Here is a 25,559-nt window from a genome sequence, read left to right on the forward strand (position 1 = left end):
AGGGTATTACTTCCACAATCCTTCTGAGGGAAAAGTGTTTGTCGCTCGAACTGGAGTTTTCCTAGAAAAGGATTTCATTTCCAAAGGAATCAGTGGGAGGAAAGTAGAGCTTGAAAAAAAATTCAAGAATCACAAAGCATCGATACACCTATGGAGGAATTAGAGCAGGAAACACAAGTAGTTGTGTAAGAGCAACCTGCTCAAGTAGAACAAGACCAGTGTAGGTCAGGCAGGATACGTCACCTACCTGAGAGATATTGATATCTCATAACTGATCAAGGTGATGTATCACTCATGGATCAAGAACGAACATGAGCCTTGTGTCTACAAGAAGGTTAGTGGGAGCATGATCGTTTTCCTGGTATTATATGTAGATGACATATTACTCATTGGAAACGATATCCCTACCCTGCAACAAGTAAAGTCTTGGTTGGGGAAATGCTTTTCTATGAAGGACCTAGGTGAAGCAGCCTATATATTAGGAATCAGAATCTATAGAGATAGATCACAAAATTGCTTGGCCTAAGTCAGAGTACATAGACAAAGTGCTGAAACACTTTAATATGAATGATTTCAATGGTGATGTGTTTTGCTTAAGTGGTGGCGTTGTGAGCTAGAAAAGTTCAAAGCAAGATACAGTTGCTGATTCTACAACCAAGGCCGAGTATATTGCTGCCTCAAGTGAAGCAAAGGAAGTTGTTTGGATCAAAAGTTCCTTAGTGAACTTGGCATAGTTCCTGGCATTGTGGATCCCGTTGGTCTCTATTATGATAACAATGGTGCTATCGCACAAGCTAAGGAGACTGGATCTCACCAACGATTCAAACACATACTTAGGCGTTATTACCTCATTCGAGAGATAATAGATAGAGGAGATGTGAAAATATGTAGAGTACCTACACTTGACAATATTGTTGACCCACTGACAAAGCCTCTTGCGCAGCAGAAGCATGATGGCCATACTAGATCTATGGGCATTAGGGGTATGCCTGATTGGCTCTAGTGCTAGTGGGAGATTATTGGTGTAAGCCCTAGAGGCCAATACTTTTGGTACTTGTATTGAATTATTTATTAATAATAAAAGGCATTTTCTTTATTATGTTTGTTTAATAAAGTCCCTAGAATAGCTAGTCCGTTTAATGTATCAAGTATGACTTAATCATGAGATCACATTAAACATAAGGATACTATTCTTAAAGTATTCGTAGTCGAGCTTTATTGTGAAGTGGGATAACATTAAAGCATTGAGACTATTATGTTTGCAGACTGATGATCACATCTCATGGATCATGGATAAAGAGTTATCAAGTTTTAAACATAGGTATGAATATTAAGAGTAATATTTATACCGGATTGACCCGCTATGAGAATTGTTGCTCAAGTTTGAATATTAACAAGTTTGGACCCGCTATAGTTTGAATATAAACATAGGTATGAATATTAAGAGTAATATTTATAAGGACACTATATGAATATTAAGCTTTATTGTGAAGAGGAATATTATTTACGTTTCTTGTTTGGACAAGTTTGGTTTTTCATTTATAATAAAGAACAATTGTTGCTCAATTTATTTGAATAATATATTCTATGCTACTTCACAAATGAACAATGGATTATATGTCCTTGATCTTGAAATGCCTATTTATAACATTAATACTAAAAGGATGAAACCTAATGAGTTAAATCAAAATTACCTTTGGCATTGTCGATTAGGCCACATAAATGAGAAACGCATTTCCAAACTCCATAAAGATGGACTCTTGGACTCTTTTTATTATGAATCATATGAGACATGCAGATCTTGTTTAATTGGAAAGATGACAAAGTCTCCATTCACAGGAAAAGGTGAAAGACCTAATGATCTTTTGGCTCTCATACATACTGATGTATGTGGACCACTGAACATACCAGCCAAAGGAGGTTTTCAATACTTCATCACATTTACTGATGATTTCAGTAGATATGGTTATGTGTATTTAATGAAACACAAATCAGAGTCCTTTAAAAAGTTCAAGGAATTCAAGAATGAAGTACAAAACTAACTAGGTAAGAATATTAAAACTCTTCGATCAGATCGAGGTGGTGAGTATTTAAGCCTAGAGTTTGATGACCATCTAAAAGAGTGTGGGATCCTATCCCAACTCACTCCTTCTGGAAAACCCCAATGGAATGGTGTATTTGAGAGAAGAAATCGAACCCTGTTAGACATGGTCCGATCCATGATGAGTCACGCCAATCTTCCAAACTCCTTTTGGGGACATGCACTATTGACAACAGCTTACACACTTAACCGTGTTCCATCCAAAAGGTTGAGAAGACACCATATGAGATATGGAGTGGTAAGAAACCACATATGTCTTACATGAAGATTTGGGGTTGCGAAGTTTATGTGAAACGACACATTTCAACTAAGCTTGAGCCCAAATCTGACAAATGCTTATTTGTGGGGTATCCTAAAGAAACAAGAGGGTATTACTTCCACAATCCTTCTGAGGGAAAAGTGTTTGTCGCTCGAACTGGAGTTTTCCTAGAAAAGGATTTCATTTCCAAAGGAATCAGTGGGAGGAAAGTAGAGCTTGAAAAAAAATTCAAGAATCACAAAGCATCGATACACCTATGGAGGAATTAGAGCAGGAAACACAAGTAGTTGTGTAAGAGCAACCTGCTCAAGTAGAACAAGACCAGTGTAGGTCAGGCAGGATACGTCACCTACCTGAGAGATATTGATATCTCATAACTGATCAAGGTGATGTATCACTCATGGATCAAGAACGAACATGAGCCTTGTGTCTACAAGAAGGTTAGTGGGAGCATGATCGTTTTCCTGGTATTATATGTAGATGACATATTACTCATTGGAAACGATATCCCTACCCTGCAACAAGTAAAGTCTTGGTTGGGGAAATGCTTTTCTATGAAGGACCTAGGTGAAGCAGCCTATATATTAGGAATCAGAATCTATAGAGATAGATCACAAAATTGCTTGGCCTAAGTCAGAGTACATAGACAAAGTGCTGAAACACTTTAATATGAATGATTTCAATGGTGATGTGTTTTGCTTAAGTGGTGGCGTTGTGAGCTAGAAAAGTTCAAAGCAAGATACAGTTGTTGATTCTACAACCAAGGCCGAGTATATTGCTGCCTCAAGTGAAGCAAAGGAAGTTGTTTGGATCAAAAGTTCCTTAGTGAACTTGGCATAGTTCCTGGCATTGTGGATCCCGTTGGTCTCTATTATGATAACAATGGTGCTATCGCACAAGCTAAGGAGACTGGATCTCACCAACGATTCAAACACATACTTAGGCGTTATTACCTCATTCGAGAGATAATAGATAGAGGAGATGTGAAAATATGTAGAGTACCTACACTTGACAATATTGTTGACCCACTGACAAAGCCTCTTGCGCAGCAGAAGCATGATGGCCATACTAGATCTATGGGCATTAGGGGTATGCCTGATTGGCTCTAGTGCTAGTGGGAGATTATTGGTGTAAGCCCTAGAGGCCAATACTTTTGGTACTTGTATTGAATTATTTATTAATAATAAAAGGCATTTTCTTTATTATGTTTGTTTAATAAAGTCCCTAGAATAGCTAGTCCGTTTAATGTATCAAGTATGACTTAATCATGAGATCACATTAAACATAAGGATACTATTCTTAAAGTATTCGTAGTCGAGCTTTATTGTGAAGTGGGATAACATTAAAGCATTGAGACTATTATGTTTGCAGACTGATGATCACATCTCATGGATCATGGATAAAGAGTTATCAAGTTTTAAACATAGGTATGAATATTAAGAGTAATATTTATACCGGATTGACCCGCTATGAGAATTGTTGCTCAAGTTTGAATATTAACAAGTTTGGACCCGCTATAGTTTGAATATAAACATAGGTATGAATATTAAGAGTAATATTTATAAGGACACTATATGAATATTAAGCTTTATTGTGAAGAGGAATATTATTTACGTTTCTTGTTTGGACAAGTTTGGTTTTTCATTTATAATAAAGAACAATTGTTGCTCAATTTATTTGAATAATATATTCTATGCTACTTCACAAATGAACAATGGATTATATGTCCTTGATCTTGAAATGCCTATTTATAACATTAATACTAAAAGGATGAAACCTAATGAGTTAAATCAAAATTACCTTTGGCATTGTCGATTAGGCCACATAAATGAGAAACGCATTTCCAAACTCCATAAAGATGGACTCTTGGACTCTTTTGATTATGAATCATATGAGACATGTAGATCTTGTTTAATTGGAAAGATGACAAAGTCTCCATTCACAGGAAAAGGTGAAAGAGCTAATGATCTTTTGGCCCTCATACATACTGATGTATGTGGATCACTAAACATACCAGCTAGAGGAGGTTTTCATAGCGGGTCAATCCGGTATAAATATTACTCTTAATATTCATACCTATGTTTAAGACTTGATAACTCCTTATCTATGATCCATGAGATGTGATCATCAGTCTATATACTTAATAGTCTTAATGCTTTAATATTATCCCATTTCACAATAAAGCTCGACTACGAATACTTTAAGAATAGTGTCCTTATGTTTAACGTGATCTCATGATTAAGTCACACTTGATACATTAAACGGACTAGCTATTCTAGGGACTTTATTAAACAAACATAATAAAGAAAAAGCCTTTTATTATTAATAAATAATTCGATACAAGTACCAAAAGTATTGGCCTCTAGGGCTTACACCAACAGTCTCTCCCCAACTTTGTCTTTTTCTTTCTTCTTTTTCCGGAGTATTCTTTTTCTTTTTGTTTTGCTTGTAACCAAATTTTTATGAATTGGTTTTGGTTCTTCAAGAGCCTTGTGACTTGTTCTTTGATATTTCAAGTTTTATTTGATTCATTCTTGAAACCTAAAGGATGGTTTTGTTTTGTTTCAATTGATATTCTTGGTTTAGACTGGTTTTTCAAAAGTTCACTCAACTCACCAAGTTATGTTGAGGCTTTTTGGTTGAGTGGTTTTCCTCAAACATAAGGCTTGGCCTTGATTCTTTTTATGCTCCACAAATGTTTCAAAAATAACCGTTAGGTTCTACCTGATTCAATCGAGTTTCAATCAAGGATTATTAGCAATGACTTCTATTTAGTGCACAATGGAAAACTCCTCACTTTTTTCTGGTTTTTCGGCTATATGATTCAAGCAAGAAGATAAGTGATTTGTAAAATTGAAGCCTGAAATGATTTTGCAAGAATCACATATTTCACAATCATGCTATCATTCTACAAAGCTTTTAAAAACATGTACCTTTGCCTTGTGCATTTCGTCTAGTTTTATCATTACCACTCATGTTTGTTGTAAATAGAATTTTTATTTGAACTCTTGATGAGGATGACAAGAACATAACAAGAAAATTTTCAAAACAAACTTATGACATACCAACCGTTTAATAGAGTACCAAGTGAGTTTACGGTATGAACTACCGTAAAAAAGATTCAAATGACTACAACATAAAATTAATAAATTGAAATTTCAAAATAAAGTACTAAAATTTAAACTGATATTTAAAGTACTGAAATATTTTTAAAATATCACTCATTTTATGGTGAGCTTTCAGCTTTATACTTCTCTTTACTCTCCTCCCATCTCTTCATCGTCATCGGATGTTGTATCGTCACCGGATGCTATTTTGGAACCTCCTAAAGTTCCTTCTTCATTTTTCGTTTCCGCTTCAGCCTCTTCCTTCATCATTCTCATCTTCATGGCCAACTGCCTCTCCCTGATAGAATGGCTTATCCCCAGGCCATGCAATATGCGTATGAAATTCCTCCGGAGTCATGAAAGGGTGACCTGCATCGGGTTTCCCTCCTGGCTGAATGTACAACCTGTACAAAGAGACATGCAAAGAAATAACAGCTCCATGATTGGAATCATTTTGATCCCAAGTATAGGTGAAAGCTTGGCGAAGTCTCAGATCCCAATCACCATAGTTCAGAGTGTTGGACGAAGTTTTCCCCGTTTGCTCTGCTTGCCTTATCTTTTTTTTCTTTTCCAAGAAGAACCTATCCACATATGTGTCATTAACCTTGGTTTTGATTTCAAATGGCACCACACTTGGAATTCACACTCGAGATGCAATGAGCAATCCCATGATAAGACCAGGAAAAACAAGAGGACAAGTGCTTCTGGTTCCTGTTCCAAACTCCTTACCACTTTCTGCAACATTTCTCATTTCATTACCAATGATTTGAGCCACATCAATTCGCTTACCCGACATGATAAAATAAAGAAGTTGAGTTGTATCCAATGTAAAAGTGCTAGCGTGGATTCTCGGTCGGATGTTATGAAAAATGAATAGGATAAGAACTTGAGCTTCCAGGATTAGATCCTCCCTACGATACCTAGTTGCTGTACCAGAATGGTTTCTTTCCACTTCTCTTCCATCCAACAAAATTTTCTTTGAAATTTCCTCCATATTCGGTACCTTATTGATGGATTCTTGATACCTGCACATCTGCCCTTCCCGCAAGACTAAAGGATTTCCAAAAAGTTCATTAATATCATCCCTATGAAATTGAATCGTTCTTCCCTCAACCTTGATGGAGAAAGAGAAGGCAAATCATGCTGAGGGAAAGGCATTGGCATAGAATTCCTGAAGCATTTTAGTATTGATTTTGTAGTGAGGGTTCAAAAGCTTATCCCATTTTTGGATGGACCATAATGCATTTAAAGACATATAGGACCCTTCAGGGTTAATCTCAAAAATCCTTTCATACCATATGGATCTCCCGGTTAGTTCCTGATACCTATCCTATTGCTCTGGTCCAAGAAATTTTGTCAGATCAAAGGATTCTTGCCCCCTTGAAGTTCCAGCTCTTGTGGTTTTCTGTTTCTTTATGATCACGTTTCTTTTTGGAGCCATACCTGCAATAACAAAACACCAGAAATCTGTTCTTTTAACACACTAATTTTTTTCTGTTTCAGGCCAACTTCGCTTAGCAAACTTTGCAATTTCTGGAAAACAGTTTTGTTCCCTGGTTTTTCCCTCTTTTTGTTCATTCAAAACATTGATATCAGAGACTTGTGAATTGAATATATTGCAGATTAGGTGCATATTATAAACATAAAAACATAGAATATGAACTATGACACCTAGTTTGAACCATAAATGCACAAATCCCACAAGATCTAAAAATAACAAAAAGTAAAAGAGAATGATGGTTAAAACCTGCATACATGAGGTTCCTACAACTTTGAAGATGGAGAAGAGATAATGAAAGTGTGAAAAAGTGAATAAAGTGAAGGAGTGAATGGAAAAAGTGAAAAGAGTGAAGAGTTTCTAGGGTTTAGTGAGAGAAAAAGGTGAGAAAATCTGAAAAGGTAAGGCTAATACGAGACATAAAGGCTGGTAAGGTAGTATGTGGAGTCTTTTAATTATCATAAATGCATGTTTGACCACCTCATATTCGCTTCGCGAGATTAGGTTCGCTTAGCGAACTTTCTGGGTTTCAACATTCGCTTAGCGAAATTGGTTTGCTTAGCGAATTCTGCAGTAATTCAGAATTCTGCAGTTTTGACAAATGTTGTTCCAGTCCTTTTATTAGACTTTAAGGTTCTCTAACAAAAAAAATTACTTACAGAGTCGTTGCCTCCCGAAAAGCGCTCGTTTAACGTCATTAGCTTGACGCTTTGTCGCTTTTATGGTTCGTTCAACGGAATTGTGGTGGTAACTCGATCAATCTCACCACCTAAGTATGACTTTAGCCTTTGGCCGTTAACTGTCCAAGTTGCATTAGTATTTGGATCTTCCAACACAATTGCTCCATAAGGCCTGATGTCCTTTATTCGGAAATGTCCAGACCATTTTGTTTTAAGTTTTTCGAGAAATAATCTCAACCACGAGTTGAAGAGTAGAACCATTTGCCCTACTTTGAAATATTTGTGCAGGATTCTACTGCCATGATATCTCTTCACCTTTTCCTTGTATAATCTTGAATATTTATATGCTTGCAGCCTTAGTTCATCAAGCTCATGCATTTGTAGTTTCCTTTTCGTACCGACTTGTTGTGAATTAAAATTGAGAGACTTTAAACCCAAAAATCCTTGTGTTATAATTCAACCGGTAAATGGAAAGCTTTACCGTATACCATTTGAAACAAAGCAAGGCCTATTGGTGCTTTGTAAGCGGTACGATATGCCTAGAGAGCTTCATTAAGCTTTAGTGACCAATCTTTTCATGAAGTGGAAACTGTCTTTTCTAAGATGCTCTTTATTTCACGATTAGATACTTCCGCTTGTCCATTCGTTTGTGGGTGATATGGTGATGGAACCTTGTGTTTGACGCCATAATGTTCGAGAGCTCTTGCAAGTTATGCATTGCAGAAATGAGAGCATTCATCACTAATCAACACTCTTGGTGTACCAAATCTTGTGAAGATGTTTCTTTTCAAGAATTTCACCACTGTTTTGTTGTATGCTTTTGGCGATGCAATAGCCTCTACCCATTTTGATACGTAATCAACGACCACTAGTATTCATTGCTGAAAGATGAAGGAAAAGGCCTGACGAAATCAATCCCCCAACAATCAAATACCTCTACCTCTAACATGCTTTGTAATGGAATTTCATTTTGCTTGGAAATTCCACCGGCCCTTTGACAATTATCATAATTCTTGGCATGTTCATATGTATCTTTGAATAAAGAAGGCCAATAGAATCCTGCTTGTAAGACTTTAGAAATTGTTCGTTCTCCGCTATTATGGCCGACATATGGTGAATTATGGAAATTCCATGTGATGCTTTTGGCTTCCTCTCTAGTAACACATCTTCGTAATAACCCATCGAATCCGATTTTGAACATGTACGGATCATCCCATACATAATGAGTGGCATCGCGCAAGAATTTCTTCTTTTGTTTCTAATCGATATCTTTGGGGATGAGACCAGAAGCCTTATAATTTACAAGATCCGCAAACCATGGTCTTTCCTCAATCATGAGCAATTTTCATCTGGAAATTCTTCAAGTACCTCTCTTTCTTCTTTTGTAATCTCGGGATTCACCAATCTTGATAGATGATCCACAACCAGATTTTTGGTGCCTTTCTTGTCACAAATCTCTAAATCAAATTCTTGTAATAAGAGACTCCATCATATTATTCTTGGTTTTGAGTCCATTTTGTTGATCAAGTACCTGATAGCTGCATGGTCAGTATAGCAAATAATCTTGGATCCTATGAGATAAGACCGGAAATTTTATAATATGTACACTATAGAAAGCAACTCTTTTTATATGGTTACATAGTTAACTTGTGCATCATTTAACACTTTTCTTGCATAGTTTATAACATGAAATTTTTTGGTTTTTCTCTGTCTTAAAACAGCCCCGACCGCGTAATCCCTTGCATCGCACATGAGTTCAAAATTGAGTGTCCAATTGGGTGCAATGATTACCGGTGCCGTAATTAATTTTTCTTTTAAACTTTCAAAAGCAATTAAACAATATTTATCAAAAATAAATGACATGTCTTTGTTGAGGAGATTGCTTAATGGTTTTGCGATTTTTGAAAAATCCTTGATGAATCATCGATAGAACCCGGCATGGCCAAGAAAACTTCGAATTCCCTTGACGTTGGTTGGTGGTGGCATATTTTCAATGACATCAACCTTGGCTTTATTTATTTCTATTTTTTGGTTGGAATCTTATGCCCCATTACAATGCCCTTAGTCACCATAAAATTGCATTTTTCCCAATTTAATACCAGATTTGTCTCCACGCACCGTTTTAATACGATGTCCAAGTTTTTGAAGCATAATTCAAATGATTCACCAAACATGGAGAAGTCGTCCGTGAATACCTCGATGGACTTTTCGATCAAATCTAAAAGATGGCCTGCATACATCTTTGAAATGTTGCAGGTACGTTGCATAGACCGAAAGGCATTCTTCGATATGCGAATATTCCAAATGAACAAGTGAAGGTTGTTTTCTCACGGTCCTCGAGATTTACAGTGATTTGATTGTATTCTTATTATCCATCTAAGAAACAATATAATTGTTGCCCTGATAATCTTTCCAACATTTGGTCCATGACAGAAGCGGGAAATGATCTTTTCTTGTTGCTTGATTGAGTCTTCTGTAATCAATGTACATAAGCCATCCAATTACTGTCCGGGTTGGAATCAACTCATTTTTCTCGTTTGTTATCACCGTTATACCACCTTTCTTTGGTACGACTTGCACATGACTCACCTAAGCACTATCCAAAATTGGATAGATCATTCTTGCTTCTAACAACTTGACTACCTCTTTGCGTACGACTTCTTTCATTGTTGGATTCAAACGCCGCTATGGTTGGGCAAATGATTTGTAATTCTCTTCCATCATGATGTTGCGCATACAATATGATGGACTTATGCCCTTGAAATCGGATAACACCCAACCAATTGCGCCTTGATTTTCCTTAAGAACTTGGATAAGCTTCTTTTCTTCATGGTTGGCCAGAAGTTTGCTAATTATTACCGGTTTCTTGCATTCATCGTCAAGGAACACATACTTCAAGTGATCAGGTAATAATTTCAATTCCAATTTGGTGTTCTTTTCCCCGTAATCTTCTTCTAATTCCTCAATTTTTGTCTCTTTCAATAGTATTTCTTTTGCTGAATCTAGTTCTGTTAAGCATTTGTTGAGTTCCTTTTCTTCTTCCGGATCAAGAACGTTGAAAACATTCATGAGGGTTTTTTATAATGGTGCTGTCAAGTATGCTTGTTTTTGTATTTTCAATATTTCTTCATCAATTGCATCAACTCGAAAACAAGCTCCCTTATCCTTGGAATGTTTCATGGCGTCAAAGAGGTTGAAGGTAACTTCTTTATCTTGAACACGTACTTTCATTAAACCATCATCAATATCAATCATCATGCGTGCGGTTTTCATGAATGGACGTGCCAAAATCAGTGGTACATCATCATCTTCCTCTATATTCATGACAACAAAATTGATAGGGAATAAAAACTTATCTACCTTGACTAGCATGTCTTCGGCAATATCGGATGGCTTTGTGATCGATTTGTCGGCTATATGCAAAGTCATCCTAGTATTCTTCATATCCAAATCACCAATTCTTCGTATTAATGAGAGTGGAATGAGGTTGATACTTGAGTTAAGATCAATTAATGCTTTCCCAACGTTTACGTTTCCAATTGTGACATGTAGCGTAACTCTTCCTGGATCTTTTTCTTTTTGTGGAAGTGTACGTTGAATGATCGCACTGCAGATTGTGTCAAGATGTATTGTTTCTTCATCAGTAATCCTTCTCTTCTTGGTGAGAATTTCCTTCATGAATCGTGCATACATAGGCATCTGTTCAATGGCCTCCGCAAAGGGAATATTGATTGGCAACCGCTTGAAAATATCCAAAAATCGAGCGTATTGCCTTTCTTTATCCTTTTTGGTTAGAGCATGAGGGTATGGTAGGTTTTATACTGGTGGATTTATCATTTTCCCTTTTTCTTCCCTTATTCTCTGATTTTTTCGCCCTTCATTCGTTTCTTTCTCATCTCTACCTTTTCTCTCTTCGTCCTTTTCAACTAATTCTCCTTTATTATTATTTTCTCTTTCTTTCTCCTTTTCTTCTCTTTTCTTTTCTCCCTCTTCTCTATTTCCAACAACACTCCTTTATTTTTTCTCATTTTCGTCACCGTTTGCATTTAGCATTTTTCCACTTCCCGTTCTTATTGACTTGCAATGTTCTTTTGGATTTGGTTGAGTTGTGGCTGTGAAGGTGCCTTCTTGTTGCTCCGCTAGTTTCTTTGCAATTTATCAGACTTGAGTTTCAAGGTTTTTGAACAAAGCGTTGGAGTCTTTCTGATTAGCCATAGATTGTTGCATGAATTGTTGCAAGGCATCTTCAAGTTTGGATGTTCTATCTGGATGATTTGCGTTTTGCTGTTGTTGGTAGTTTTGATACTGATTTGGCATGCTTGTTGTTCTAGAGTCTTATCTCTAACCTTGGCCATAGTTACCGTTGTTTCCGCATTGATAATTTGGATTTCCTTGATATGGTGTCGGTCTTTGTTGATTCCCTATATAATTGACTTCTTCATTGATTTGAGGATAAAAACTGGTTTGATGGTCTCCCATACATAACTCGCAAAAAGCTACTTGTTGTGGTGCACTTGCCGAACCGTGCATTTCCTTAAGTTGTTGCGGAAATTTGGACATATGTTTTGTCAATTCTTCTACAGTTTGAGTGATAAGTTTATTTTGTGCTAGTATTGCATCGTTCGTACAAATTCCAGCATTCCAGGCTTCTTTTGTGCGGTTCCTCGATTATATTGGACTTGATGATCAGTGAGAGCCATTCGATTAATAATTGAAACTGCTTCTTCTACATTTTTTGGTAATAAAGAACCACCGGCTGTTACGTCAAGTAAGAGCTTTGGCTGAGGCTGAAATCTGTTGCAGAAGATGTGGATTTGTGTTAGGTTGTCAAAACCATGATTCGTACATTTCCATAGCATGGATTTGTAACGTTCCCAAGCATCACATAGAGTTTCATTTGCAGATTGAGCAAACGTGACAATGACTGTTTTAGCATCCATGAACCGGTTGTGAGGGAAGAATCTGTTAAGAAAATTCTCTTCCAATACATTCCAATTGGTCATGGTTTCAGTAGGTTGATCAAGTTTCAATCCTTTACTTTGCTGATCAAGGAGTGCGGAAACAATCTCATGAAATCAACTTCCTTTTCAGCTTCGGGTGCACCTAACGTACCGGCCAACTCATAGAAATTTGTGAGATGGCTTCATGACCCAAACCAGCAAAAAGGTTAGTGTAAATAATCTACAGCATCCCTGTTTTCAGTTCAGTTCATCTTGTGGCTGGGTTGTTGGTGAGACGAGCCATCGCCTTGGGATGTTTGCACAAGGAACGTTAACAATCTCGTCTCCCATGGTTTCTGTGATAAGAGTTATTGATAAAACATAAGTGGATTCCTTATTATTTTGTTTGGTTAATTGCTTTTTCTTCCTTGTACGTATTTTGTTCTTTCAGGCTCTTCTTTCAATCTCGAGATCAAAAGGTATTAATTCCCTTGAGCTCGTACCTCGCATACATAAAGCTTTGTAATTTCTAACCAATAAATGTTAGGAGAAAGTAAGATAAAATATAGGTGTAAATGTATATACAGTATTTTTAACAAATATACAAACTTAAAATATAACAATAATCGTTATGTTTGTAATATCTACACGCTAGTCCCCAACAACGGTGCCATTTTGATGTTGAGTAAATCAAAAGAAGTCATTTGTTATCGTATCCACAGAGATTGGAGCGATATTACCAACGTTTTAGATTACTGATATAGTTTAAGTTCAAGTTTTCGGAAAGTTTAAAGTTTCAATCGAAAGTAATAGTGAAACGTAAGATAAACAGAATAAAATAAGTGAAATTGTAATATGACAAATTATCTTGCAGGGATTGGATTTATTCTACCGTTTACGTATGCAATGTACCGATTAATTTTGGCATAACCATGTATTCATTCATACTTCCACATACTTTTCAAAACAACATGTATGTCTACATGAAAGTTTCAAGATTCCAATCGATTTGTTGAATCGATGATGTCTCAACCGATTAAACAATCTGATTGTATGAAGATCAAGTATTTTGAGGTGGATATTAAAACTAATTTTATGTCTAGCAATTAGAGTTTAACCAATTCATTATCTTTGATTCATGAGTTCGAAAGAAATTTTCATTAACAAATCGAATTCATAAAATTTGACGATAATAACAATATAGAATCAATAATCATGAAAACATGTTTATATTAAGAATACAATCGGTAAATATACATACGATTATGATAGATTCTTCCAATCCCAACAAGAGAGGGGGATTAGCTATCCATTATCATGGTAGCTTATACAAAAAGGAAGAATTGGAAATGAATGAGCATCAATGACGATTCCTCGATCCTTAATGCGTATCCAACTCGATTTTTCGATTCCCTCCCCTAAGTGTCTATTACAACCCTTTTTGATAGAATATAAATAAATCTTACAAACTGTTATCAATAAAAACCAGATATCCCTTATGAATTGATCTTGGTCCCTTTTTATAATGGTTCTGGCCGCCTGAGTTTGCTTAGCGAGATGAAGTTTCGCTAAGCAAAGTATTTCTTCTCCACTATGTTTTAAGCTGTCAAATCTCCTTCCAGGAGCCTTCAAACTTCACTAAGAAAAGTATAGTTCACTAAGCGAACTTCCTTTCTTCTTTATTAAGTTTTGAGCTGTCAAACCGCCTTCCAAGAGCCGCCAGACTTTGCTAAGAGAAGTATAGTTCACTAAGAGAACTTCCTTCGCTGTTCCTCGTTGCTAGAAAATTGGGATGTTTTGCCTCTGACTTGGTATCACTAAGTGAACCAGAGCTCGCTTAGCAAATCAGACCTTTGCTACCTCTTCGATGTGCCTCGCTACTAGCGAACTGACATGTTTTGCTTCTGACTTGGTTTCGCTTAGCGAGTCGGGCCTCCGCTGTCTCTTCGCTTCTAGCGAACCTGGACGCTTTACTTCAGACTTGGTTTCGCTAAGCAAAACAAGACATGCTTTTTGTTTTGATTTTTCCTTCCTTTGATCCATTCCTGCAATAATTAACCACACATCATTAGAAGTATCATTTTCTTGACAAAATGTGTATTATTTCATGAATAAGTGCTTCCTTAATTCGATAAATGCTATTTTTCATAAGTAAATATTATCCATTTTGGGGCATTTATCAGATCGCAACCTTGTGAAACAACACCAATTAACATATAAATAGACTATTTTGGATTCAAAAAAATACAATAATAATTAAACTCCCCTCGTTAGTGTAAATTCCATATTTATCTCTTTTCTACATTCGAGTTTTTATTTGTCTTATGCAAACTCGAAGATATGCTGAATTATCCTAGGTATTCCTGCGTATAGATTTTATGACATTTTAAGAGTGTTTGAAATACTATTAGGAAACTGTTCATATGCATGATTCTAACATTGATCCATTTAACTTACAATCATGATCTAATAGTCTCGAGAGGTTGATGGTGAAGTGTATTTTCAATGTTAACAGTCCAACGTCTAAGTCAACAAAGTCAAAGAGGTGAAACTTGCAGGTATGTAAGGAATCATATCTTGTGTGACGCAGAGTCACACTTATATAAAATGACGGTTATAACCGCCTCCAATGAATCATACCTTGGTGTAGAGTCACAACGGTGAAGATGGAATGATTCCTTACTTCAATGTGGACACTCCAACGAGGGCACAACAGTTCATCAATTTGAGTAAACACAATTGTCAGATCGGGGCGATTTGATTTGACCATTTAGTCAGTCCAGAACAATTATAATATATATATATATATATATATATATATATATATATATATATATATATTATTTTTACAATTTCTAAAATAATATTATTAAAAATATTAAATTAACCATAACGGTCGTATTATTATATTTTTTTGGCTTAATACCATTTTACTCCCTACCATATAGACGAGTTCTGGTTTCCCTCCATGTAATTTAAACTAACTTTGCCATATGAAGAATATGTTTTTTTTAAACCTTGATGGAAAATGACATACTCCAGGTCCCTATGTGTTATTATTATTTTTTTTTAATTCTAAAAATAATGATGTGGCTTTATTATGGTTATTTTTAATTATTTTAAGTTTACATTTTTTTATTTGAATTATTTTAAATTCCATTGGAATTTTATTTATTTATTATTATTTTAATTTTGGAAAATTTTAAAATTACAAAACTTTTGTTGGAAATCCCCCAAAATCTATGGAGAATTTCAATCAATCTTGATGAACAAAATTGTTTTTACCCACACAATAGCAATGAAAAGAGAAGAACAATGGACAAAGAAAGAGTGTAAAGAACGATGAAGGAGAAGAAGAATTAAATTCTGCAGAGTTTCTCTATACCCATTGTCATACCCCAAAATTTGCCCATCAATAGTTCAAGACATTTTTCAGGGGCATTCCGACTCATTTTATGGCACTGATCTTAAAGGGACAAAGGCCCAGCTCACGAATGACCCAATCCAGAAAATGGCAAACTGGCCTGTTCGCTACACGCTCGCCTAGCGAACGTTACGTTCGCTACACGCTCGCCTAGCGAACGTTCGCTACACGCTCGCCTAGCGAAGATAACGTTCGCTACCAGCTCGCCTAGCGAGGCTGACAGACAACAAAAAATTTCGGGCTTCGTTCTGAGCCCATTAGGTCATGAAAAAGGGCATTATAAATACCAGCACTTCAGTAATGAAAAAGAGGACGAAAAACAGAGGAAGACGGACGGAAACCCTGGCACGGAAACTCTGGAGGCTACTTTAGAGAGTTCCGAGTGAAGAAACCCTGAAGGCCGCTTCCCCGCCCCGAAGCTACCGCCGCCCAACTCAATCCGGCTCGCCAATTCAAGGTTGCAATTCGATTGCAAACAGGTTTGCATTACTATTATCGTGTTATTTTCTTAATTTGCATGTGATACCGCTTTATGTTCTTAACTTGCATGTGATAATATAATTGAATTCATAAACATATTTGAGGTTTTGCATGTGAATTTAAGTGTGCCTGGATATTGTGAATGCTGAACCATATAATTATGTGTTGGATGCCATAAGCCATGCCGCAGGTTGAAGTCATACTGTTCTGAAATTCAAAACCCGCAGCCGCTCGCTAGCACATCGCTAAGCGAGCACGCAGCGGGTGTTCGCTAGACCTTCGCTAGGCGAAGCAGAGGCGAACAAGGGCAGCCGCCAATATTTTGTTTGTTATGTCTTATGCGTATCTGGTCGATTTTATGTTAATTATACACTGTTTTCTTGCTGCTGTTTTTCTTTTACGGTGTAATCCTCGATTGCACCCGGATTTGGTATGCTAACCCGTTTGTTGAATTTTGCAAAGGTTCATATGTCCCAGAAAAAAGATCGCCGTTTAGGTCTTCCATTTTATTTGTGGGATACCCTTGGGGAGACTCACCCTAAATCGCTTAATTAATTTTAATGTGTTAATTTTAATGTATTAATTTTAATGTATTAATTTTAATGTATTGATTTTAGTATGGACTTAATTACTTAATTGACTTTAAAATATGACCTTTAAATAAGTGATCTTGGACCTCTCTTTGCTGCCTTACGGCATTACGGTATAACGGTCATGTCCCGCGAATGTGGGGATACACTTAGCAATGGCCCTTCGATTAAATCATCATAAAATAAATCATAGTCCCTCGGATGTTGCCTTCGAATATATGATTTCGTCCCTCGATGACCCTTCGGTGTAGCCTGCGGTTCAATGATGATCGTCCCTTCGAATGCTAAGGTATCCTTACAACTGTTGCCTTCAATGACCTATCGATGACCCTACGATGACCCTTAAACATCCAAAGGGTAAAATTACTTACTTCTCAATAGTAAGGACAGTTTTACCCTCATAAGGATAGGAAACGTTCATAACGACCTTAGGAAGGTATAACTCTCAATTGCTGGATCATAACCTAAAACATTTCCCACCCCTCCCACTTTGCAAATCCTAGAAAATCACCACTTGGTATACATTCATACTAGAATCATTACCAAGTCACATTTTTCTAAACCGTTTTCAAAATCAAACGAGATAAATACTTTGTATACATTCATACGAGAATCATTACAAAGTTAAACTCTCTTTTCGAAACATTTTTTAAACAATTCACGAACACTTTTCAGACAAAAATATAAGTGATCCGGCAATTAAGAGCCCATGGATAACCATGGATACAAAGGGTGCTAACACCTTCCCTTTGTATAATGTACCTCCCGAACCCAAAATCTATTGAGGTCTTTCCTGTTCTTTCCCACCTTTCCTTATTGGATAAAAGAAAAGTCGGTGGCGACTCTTGCTATCCGCGACATTGCGATAAAAAGCAAAACACCCCAAGTCAGTTCACCGTGTGACAGAACTGGCGACTCTGCTGGGGACCACTTAAAGAGAGGTTACCTTAATAACAAGATCACATATTCACATTGTCTGATTTACTTTTAAGGGATTGCTTGGGTATTCTTGAGTGAAAGATCCTACACCCGGATCTAGTGTACCTTAGGTAAGTAGCAATAGATCATCGCGACTATCCGGCGTATACTGGAATGGTTAAAATGATGGCTACGGTTAATGTGACACTTTGGATGTCCTGATGTTCCTCATGTTCACTTGAGGAAAAATTTGGCTTCCGCGTGGTGTCATTAAAGCATTAACCAGACCTTTAGAACCCTAATTGACTCGTCCTAGCCATTAGAAAGTAGTGAGATAACTGACTTCGGTTCCGACTGGAGTTGGTTGATACTCGATACTACACTCTTTGAGATTGGACTTTAGGGAAGCTTTGGTCAACCACTTGGTGTTGCACTGAAGCGGACTTAAAGAAAGGTCGATGATTTGAGATCCTTCTAGAACCCGGTTACTATTCTAGGACAGGTTGAACCAACTAAACCTCAGTGGGGAGGATACTTACCTATGGAACTCATGCAAGCCTCAAAACCTAGGAATGATGGTTGTGTGACTTGCTTGTGCGTGTTATTTATTTAACCTCATAACATCATAGCATCATAACATCATAACATCATGACATCATTGTACTAACCATTTCAAGGACTTAGGGATTTAGCTTTGCTCTGTTGAACAGGTTATGACTTCCAGGAAGACTATCCGGATCAATCTTGTAGCAATCTCTCCTCAACTCAAGGATTTGGTGTCAGAACTTCCCGATCATGCTCAGTTCATCAAGAAACATGGTCATCTCCTCAATTTGGTTACCACTGGTTTCAAAGAAGATATGATGAGAGTCCTATTCCAGTTCTTCGATCCTAAACATCATTGCTTCACTTTCCCAGATTATCAGTTGGTACCCACATTAGAAGAATTCTCCCAGCTGCTTGGGATACCTATCCTGGATCAAATACCTTTCAGTGGTTTAGAAAAGATGCCAAAATCTGAAGAAGTTGCCGCAGCTTTACACATGACAAAGTCTGACATTGAGACCAATTGGGTAACGAGGAGTGGAATGAAAGGTTTACTTGCCAAATTTCTGATAAGGAAGGCCCGAGAATGCCTAAAAGTTATGAATGTCCATGCTTTTGAAGATGTTCTAGCATTGCTAATCTATGGTTTGGTGCTATTCCCTAATCCGGACCAATTCATAGATGTGAATGCTATTAAGATATTCCTCACTCATAACCCTGTGCCTACCTTGCTGGGAGATGTCTTGCATTCCCTTCACACTCGTACTATGAAGAGGCAAGGGACTCTCATGTGCTGCGTACCTTTGTTGTCTAGGTGGTTTATTTCGCACCTCCCTCAATCAGTCTTGAAGAATGGTCAGAATCTGAAATGGTCTCAAAGGATAATGGCACTCTCCCATTCAGACATCCGATGGTGTTCTAACTTCAGAGGAAATGTTATCATCATTGACCGATGTGGAGAATTCCCTAATGTACCACTCATGGGGATAAGAGGAGGTATTACTTATAATCCCGCCTTAGCCCTACGTCAGTTTGGGCATGCTCGAAGAGATGGTCCACATGAAATGATCATTCAAGGTATAGTGTTTGACTATGACAATGACTCTCAAGGTCTCCGCCAAACGTTTGTACGAGCTTGGGGCATGGTGAAAAGAAGCAATTTAGGAAAGAAAAACTCCATTCCTATGGAGCCTTATCTCCGATGGGTACGAGCCAGAGCTCGCGAGTTTGTCATGCCATATCTTGCAGTCGGACCATTGATTGTTGAATCAAGTGTCGAAGGAGGTACTACCCAGATCATTTCTTATCCAGATATACCTACTGATGTTGAGGAACTAAAGAGATCCTGGACCTAGTTGAGAGAGGAGAGGGATACTTTCGAAACTCAGTTCAATGCAGAAAGGAAGAAAGTATTAGAGCTCACCAGTCAGCTTAATGAGGAACGAAGACTCAATGCATATCTTCGCCCAAAAAGAAGTCGCCCCTGGGAGACTTGAGCTTTCATTGTATTTTACTATTATTCCTTTTGTAATGAACATTGATCAAAAAAGTAGCAATAAACATTTCTATCTTGTTGGTGATTTATGCAAAGTTAAATTCCAAAAGTCCTTGAAAACATTTCATGCATTGCATCGCATAACATAACATTGCATAACAGGTATTCTAAAGGACCATATTCTCACGGTCTGCCTCTTAAACAGAAAAATGGATCTCGAACAAACTGTCAAAGATCTCCAGACTCAGAACGCTCAATTCAAGGAGATGATGCTAAGCTTATCCAAGGGGCAGGAGGAACTGAAGGCTCTTTTGGTCGAAAAGAAGAAAGACAAGAAAGCTGTGAGTTTCATTAACCCGGGAAGAAGGCGTAAAGGACAGGCTACGGGAATCAAATTTGGAATCCCGAATGGTCCAGAAGAGGGGGCGGAGAATGACTCAGAGGAAGAAAATGATGATTTCTCCAACCCTGAGGATGACGATGAGAACTATGAAAATGAACAGTACTCTCCGAGAGATGATAAGTACAAGTTGCTGGAGGAACGCATGCTAGCCATGGAGGGTCAGAAGGCGCCTGGTCTAGATTTCGAAAGTTTAGGTCTGGTCTCCGATGTGACCATTCCCCGCAAATTCAAAATCCCCACTTTCACTAAGTACGATGGTGCATCCTGTCCTCAGATGCATCTAAGGGCTTATGTGAGAAAGATTCAGCCGCATACCACTGATAAGAAACTGTGGATCCATTTCTTCCAAGAAAGTCTGTCTGGCACTCAATTGGAATGGTATTATCAGCTTGAGAGCTCTGACATTCGCACCTGGACTGATTTAGCAACAACTTTCTATAAGCAGTACCAGTACAATTCTGAATTAGCGCCTACTCGGCTACAGTTGCAGAATATGGCTATGGGATCTAAAGAAAGCTTCAAAGAGTATGCTCAGAAATGGAGAGATTTGGCTGGCAGAGTCAAACCCCCTATGACTGACCGAGAATTAGTAGACCTGTTCATGGGTACCCTGACTGGCCCATTCTACAGCCATTTACTGGGGAGTTCTTCATCAGGTTTCACTGAACTTATACTGACAGGTGAACGGGTGGAGAGCGGCCTTCGAAGTGGAAAGATACAGGCAGCTACCTCTACAAGCAGCAAAAAGTCCTACCAGGGGAAGAACGAATCAAATGCTGTGTACGGTCAAAAGGGTCGTAACAAGAAAAACCGTGACCACGACATTGGAGCAGTTACGATTGCAGCACCACCATCTCAAAACTTCCAGCCCAAACAAGACAGGCCAAGAAGGCAGTTCACCAGGATCAATATGACCTTGGCACAGGCACTGCAGGGAATGCTAAAGGCAAATTTGATCACCCTCAGAGATCCTCCTACAAATCCCAACACTTCCTCTTCTCGTTATAATCCCAATGCCAGGTGTGCATATCACTCCAATAGCCCCGGGCACGATACAAACGATTGCTGGCCATTGAAGAATAAGATTCAGGATATGATCGAAGCTGGAGAAATTGAGTTTGAGCCTCCGGAGACTCCTAATGTCATCACTGCTCCTATGCCTAACCATGACAAGACTGTTAATGCTGTAGACAAGACTGTTTGCATAAATGTCCATTGATTTGATTTGAATTAATATATGCATTTGAATATGATCAATGTTTATCAAAATACATGCATGGAATGGCAATAGCAATTACTACCCAAATTCAGGATCAAGGAGAAGGTCTAACCATGCTTCCAATGAATCCGCTACCAATCTTATTCTCCCCAGCAAGCTTGTTTTTCCTCAGGAGAAATTGGCATTATTCCCCGGGCAAAGCCAGCTATTTCCCAGAAGAAGTCGATATCATCAGACAGATTGATCCTCTCTTCCATCCCCAGCCAGGCTCTGTTGAATATTTCCACCATCAGACCGAAATCAACAACCCCCGGCCGAGAAAGGGTCATCATTACAAGTATCTCCAATCAGTAGATGGGGATTTATTTTCCCCAGTAGAGTCTCCAAGCAGAACTTCTCATACGCATAACTCATTCATTACATCATTTCACAGCATACGCATGCATACAACATTCGCATTTATTTCTTGGCATAACACGAAACATCTCATGCATCATGACATAGCATGAAGCTAACGTTTCTGTGCAGGTTAATTATCCTCCGGATATAGTCAAAGTAAAAGGTTCATTCAGACATACACCTTTATCAATTATGTACAAAAATTCGGATACGTATTCCAGATACCATTCATGGGAACATTCATTCTGACAACACTCCGATATCCTCCTAACGATGGCATCTTTAAGCTCATCCCAGACATTTATTGCAAGTACAACATATACAGATACCATCAGATACAGCCTAACATACGGTTCATTCTGATTCAGCCCAACATATGATTCCTTCAACTATTTCAAGACGGTCTAATGTGCGACCCAATTAGACCTTCGTCTCCTCAGATGCTACCTAGTGTACGGTACATTTCTGAAGTGTAGTCTAGTGTACGACTACCCCCTTTTATCATCAGATTCAGCCTAATGGACGGCTCATTCTGCTCAGATACGGTCTAATGTACGACCCAATTAGACCTTCGTCTCCTCAGATGCTACCTAGTGTACGGTACATTTCTGAAGTGTAGTCTAGTTTACGACTACCCCCTTTTTTATCATCAGATTCAGCCTAATGGACGGCTCATTCTGCTCAGATACGGTCTAATGTACGACCCAATTAGACCTTCGTCTCCTCAGATGCTACCTAGTGTACGGTACATTTCTGAAGTGTAGTCTAGTGTACGACTACCCCCTTTTATCATCAGATTCAGCCTAATGGACGGCTCATTCTGCTCAGATACGGTCTAATGTACGACCCAATTAGGCCTTCGTCTCCTCAGATGCTACCTAGTGTACGGTACATTTCTGAAGTGTAGTCTAGTGTACGACTACCCCCTTTTTATCATCAGATTCAGCCTAATGGACGGCTCAGTCTGCTCAGATACGGTCTAATGTACGACCCAATTAGACCTTCGTCTCCTCAGATGCTACCTAGTGTACGGTACATTTCTGAAGTGTAGTCTAGTGTACGACTACCCCCTTTTATCATCAGATTCAGCCTAATGGACGGCTCATCCTGCAACTCCAATACAGTCTATCATAAGACCCATTTGGATCTTCAACTCAGAGACGATCTAGCGTACGATCCATTCTGATTTTTCATCCTCGGCAAAGTCATCTGCCTAACGAACAGCTCACTCTGGTATTCAGATACGGTCCAGTGTATGATCCATTCTGATCCCTTATCCCCAGCAGTATATAGCATACTCCGACTCCCCGGCGAAGTCGACAGCATAATGGATGACTCACTATACGGTCTGATGTACGACCCGGTGTGACACCCATGTCTCCAGATATCGTCTAACGTACGACACAATCTGGAAATCTCCTCATCAAACTTCCTGGATGGCATCTTTAAGCCCATCTCCGTCAAGACTGATGGACAAGCGCAAATTGGTGGGGCATTCTAGTGTTCAATAATCTTTCACCTCCAGACCACGAACGGCACATACCATTCTAACTCTCTCGGTTCAAGAATATTGAACAGGGGCAGCTGTCATACCCCAAAATTTGCCCATCAATAGTTCAAGACATTTTTCAGGGGCATTCCGACTCATTTTATGGCACTGATCTTAAAGGGACAAAGGCCCAGCTCACGAATGGCCCAATCCAGAAAATGGCAAACTGGCCTGTTCGCTACACGCTCGCCTAGCGAACGTTACGTTCGCTACACGCTCGCCTAGCGAACGTTCGCTACACGCTCGCCTAGCGAAGCAAACGTTCGCTACCAGCTCGCCTAGCGAGGCTGACAGACAACAAAAAATTTCGGGCTTCGTTCTGAGCCCATTAGGTCATGAAAAAGGGCATTATAAATACCAGCACTTCAGTAATGAAAAAGAGGACGAAAAACAGAGGAAGACGGACGGAAACCCTGGCACGAAAACCCTGGAGGCTACTTTAGAGAGTTCCGAGTGAAGAAACCCTGAAGGCCGCTTCCCCGCCCCGAAGCTACCGCCGCCCAACTCAATCCGGCTCGCCAATTCAAGGTTGCAATTCGATTGCAAACAGGTTTGCATTACTATTATCGTGTTATTTTCTTAATTTGCATGTGATACCGCTTTATGTTCTTAACTTGCATGTGATAATATAATTGAATTCATAAACATATTTGAGGTTTTGCATGTGAATTTAAGTGTGCCTGGATATTGTGAATGCTGAACCATATAATTATGTGTTGGATGCCATAAGCCATGCCGCAGGTTGAAGTCATACTGTTCTGAAATTCAAAACCCGCAGCCGCTCGCTAGCACATCGCTAAGCGAGCATGCAGCGAGTGTTCGCTAGACCTTCGCTAGGCGAAGCAGAGGCGAACAAGGGCAGCCGCCAATATTTTGTTTGTTATGTCTTATGCGTATCTGGTCGATTCTATGTTAATTATACACTGTTTTCTTGCTGCTGTTTTTCTTTTACGGTGTAATCCTCGATTGCACCCGGATTTGGTATGCTAACCCGTTTGTTGAATTTTGCAAAGGTTCATATGTCCCAGAAAAAAGATCGCCGTTTAGGTCTTCCATTTTATTTGTGGGATACCCTTGGGGAGACTCACCCTAAATCGCTTAATTAATTTTAATGTGTTAATTTTAATGTATTAATTTTAATGTATTAATTTTAATGTATTGATTTTAGTATGGACTTAATTACTTAATTGACTTTAAAATATGACCTTTAAATAAGTGATCTTGGACCTCTCTTTGCTGCCTTACGGCATTACGGTATAACGGTCATGTCCCGCGAATGTGGGGATACACTTAGCAATGGCCCTTCGATTAAATCATCATAAAATAAATCATAGTCCCTCGGATGTTGCCTTCGAATATATGATTTCGTCCCTCGATGACCCTTCGGTGTAGCCTGCGGTTCAATGATGATCGTCCCTTCGAATGCTAAGGTATCCTTACAACTGTTGCCTTCAATGACCTATCGATGACCCTACGATGACCCTTAAACATCCAAAGGGTAAAATTACTTACTTCTCAATAGTAAGGACAGTTTTACCCTCATAAGGATAGGAAACGTTCATAACGACCTTAGGAAGGTATAACTCTCAATTGCTGGATCATAACCTAAAACATTTCCCACCCCTCCCACTTTGCAAATCCTAGAAAATCACCACTTGGTATACATTCATACTAGAATCATTACCAAGTCACATTTTTCTAAACCGTTTTCAAAATCAAACAAGATAAATACTTTGTATACATTCATACGAGAATCATTACAAAGTTAAACTCTCTTTTCGAAACATTTTTTAAACAATTCACGAACACTTTTCAGACAAAAATATAAGTGATCCGGCAATTAAGAGCCCATGGATAATCATGGATACAAAGGGTGCTAACACCTTCCCTTTGTATAATGTACCTCCCGAACCCAAAATCTATTGAGGTCTTTCCTGTTCTTTTCCACCTT

At 38.3% G+C, this 25,559-nt stretch overlaps 1 protein-coding gene across 1 annotated transcript; it reads right to left on the minus strand.

Annotated features, from left to right (window-relative positions):
• Positions 1 to 10,723: 10,723 nt before the first annotated feature.
• On the minus strand, positions 10,724 to 11,344 carry LOC127090986 (uncharacterized). The gene has a single exon (XM_051029477.1). The coding sequence runs from the start codon at positions 11,342 to 11,344 to the stop codon at positions 10,724 to 10,726; it is 621 nt and encodes a 206-aa protein (XP_050885434.1).
• Between the last annotated feature and the right edge of the window lie 14,215 nt (positions 11,345 to 25,559).

The sequence above is a fragment of the Lathyrus oleraceus genome, chromosome 1 (genome assembly GCF_024323335.1).
Source record: "Lathyrus oleraceus cultivar Zhongwan6 chromosome 1, CAAS_Psat_ZW6_1.0, whole genome shotgun sequence".
Classification (NCBI taxonomy): domain Eukaryota; kingdom Viridiplantae; phylum Streptophyta; class Magnoliopsida; order Fabales; family Fabaceae; genus Lathyrus; species Lathyrus oleraceus.

Coding starts and splice junctions, on each gene's coding strand:
- LOC127090986 (XM_051029477.1), bottom strand. CDS start 11,344: ATGCCTATGTATGCACGATTCATGAAGGAAATTCTCACCAAGAAGAGA.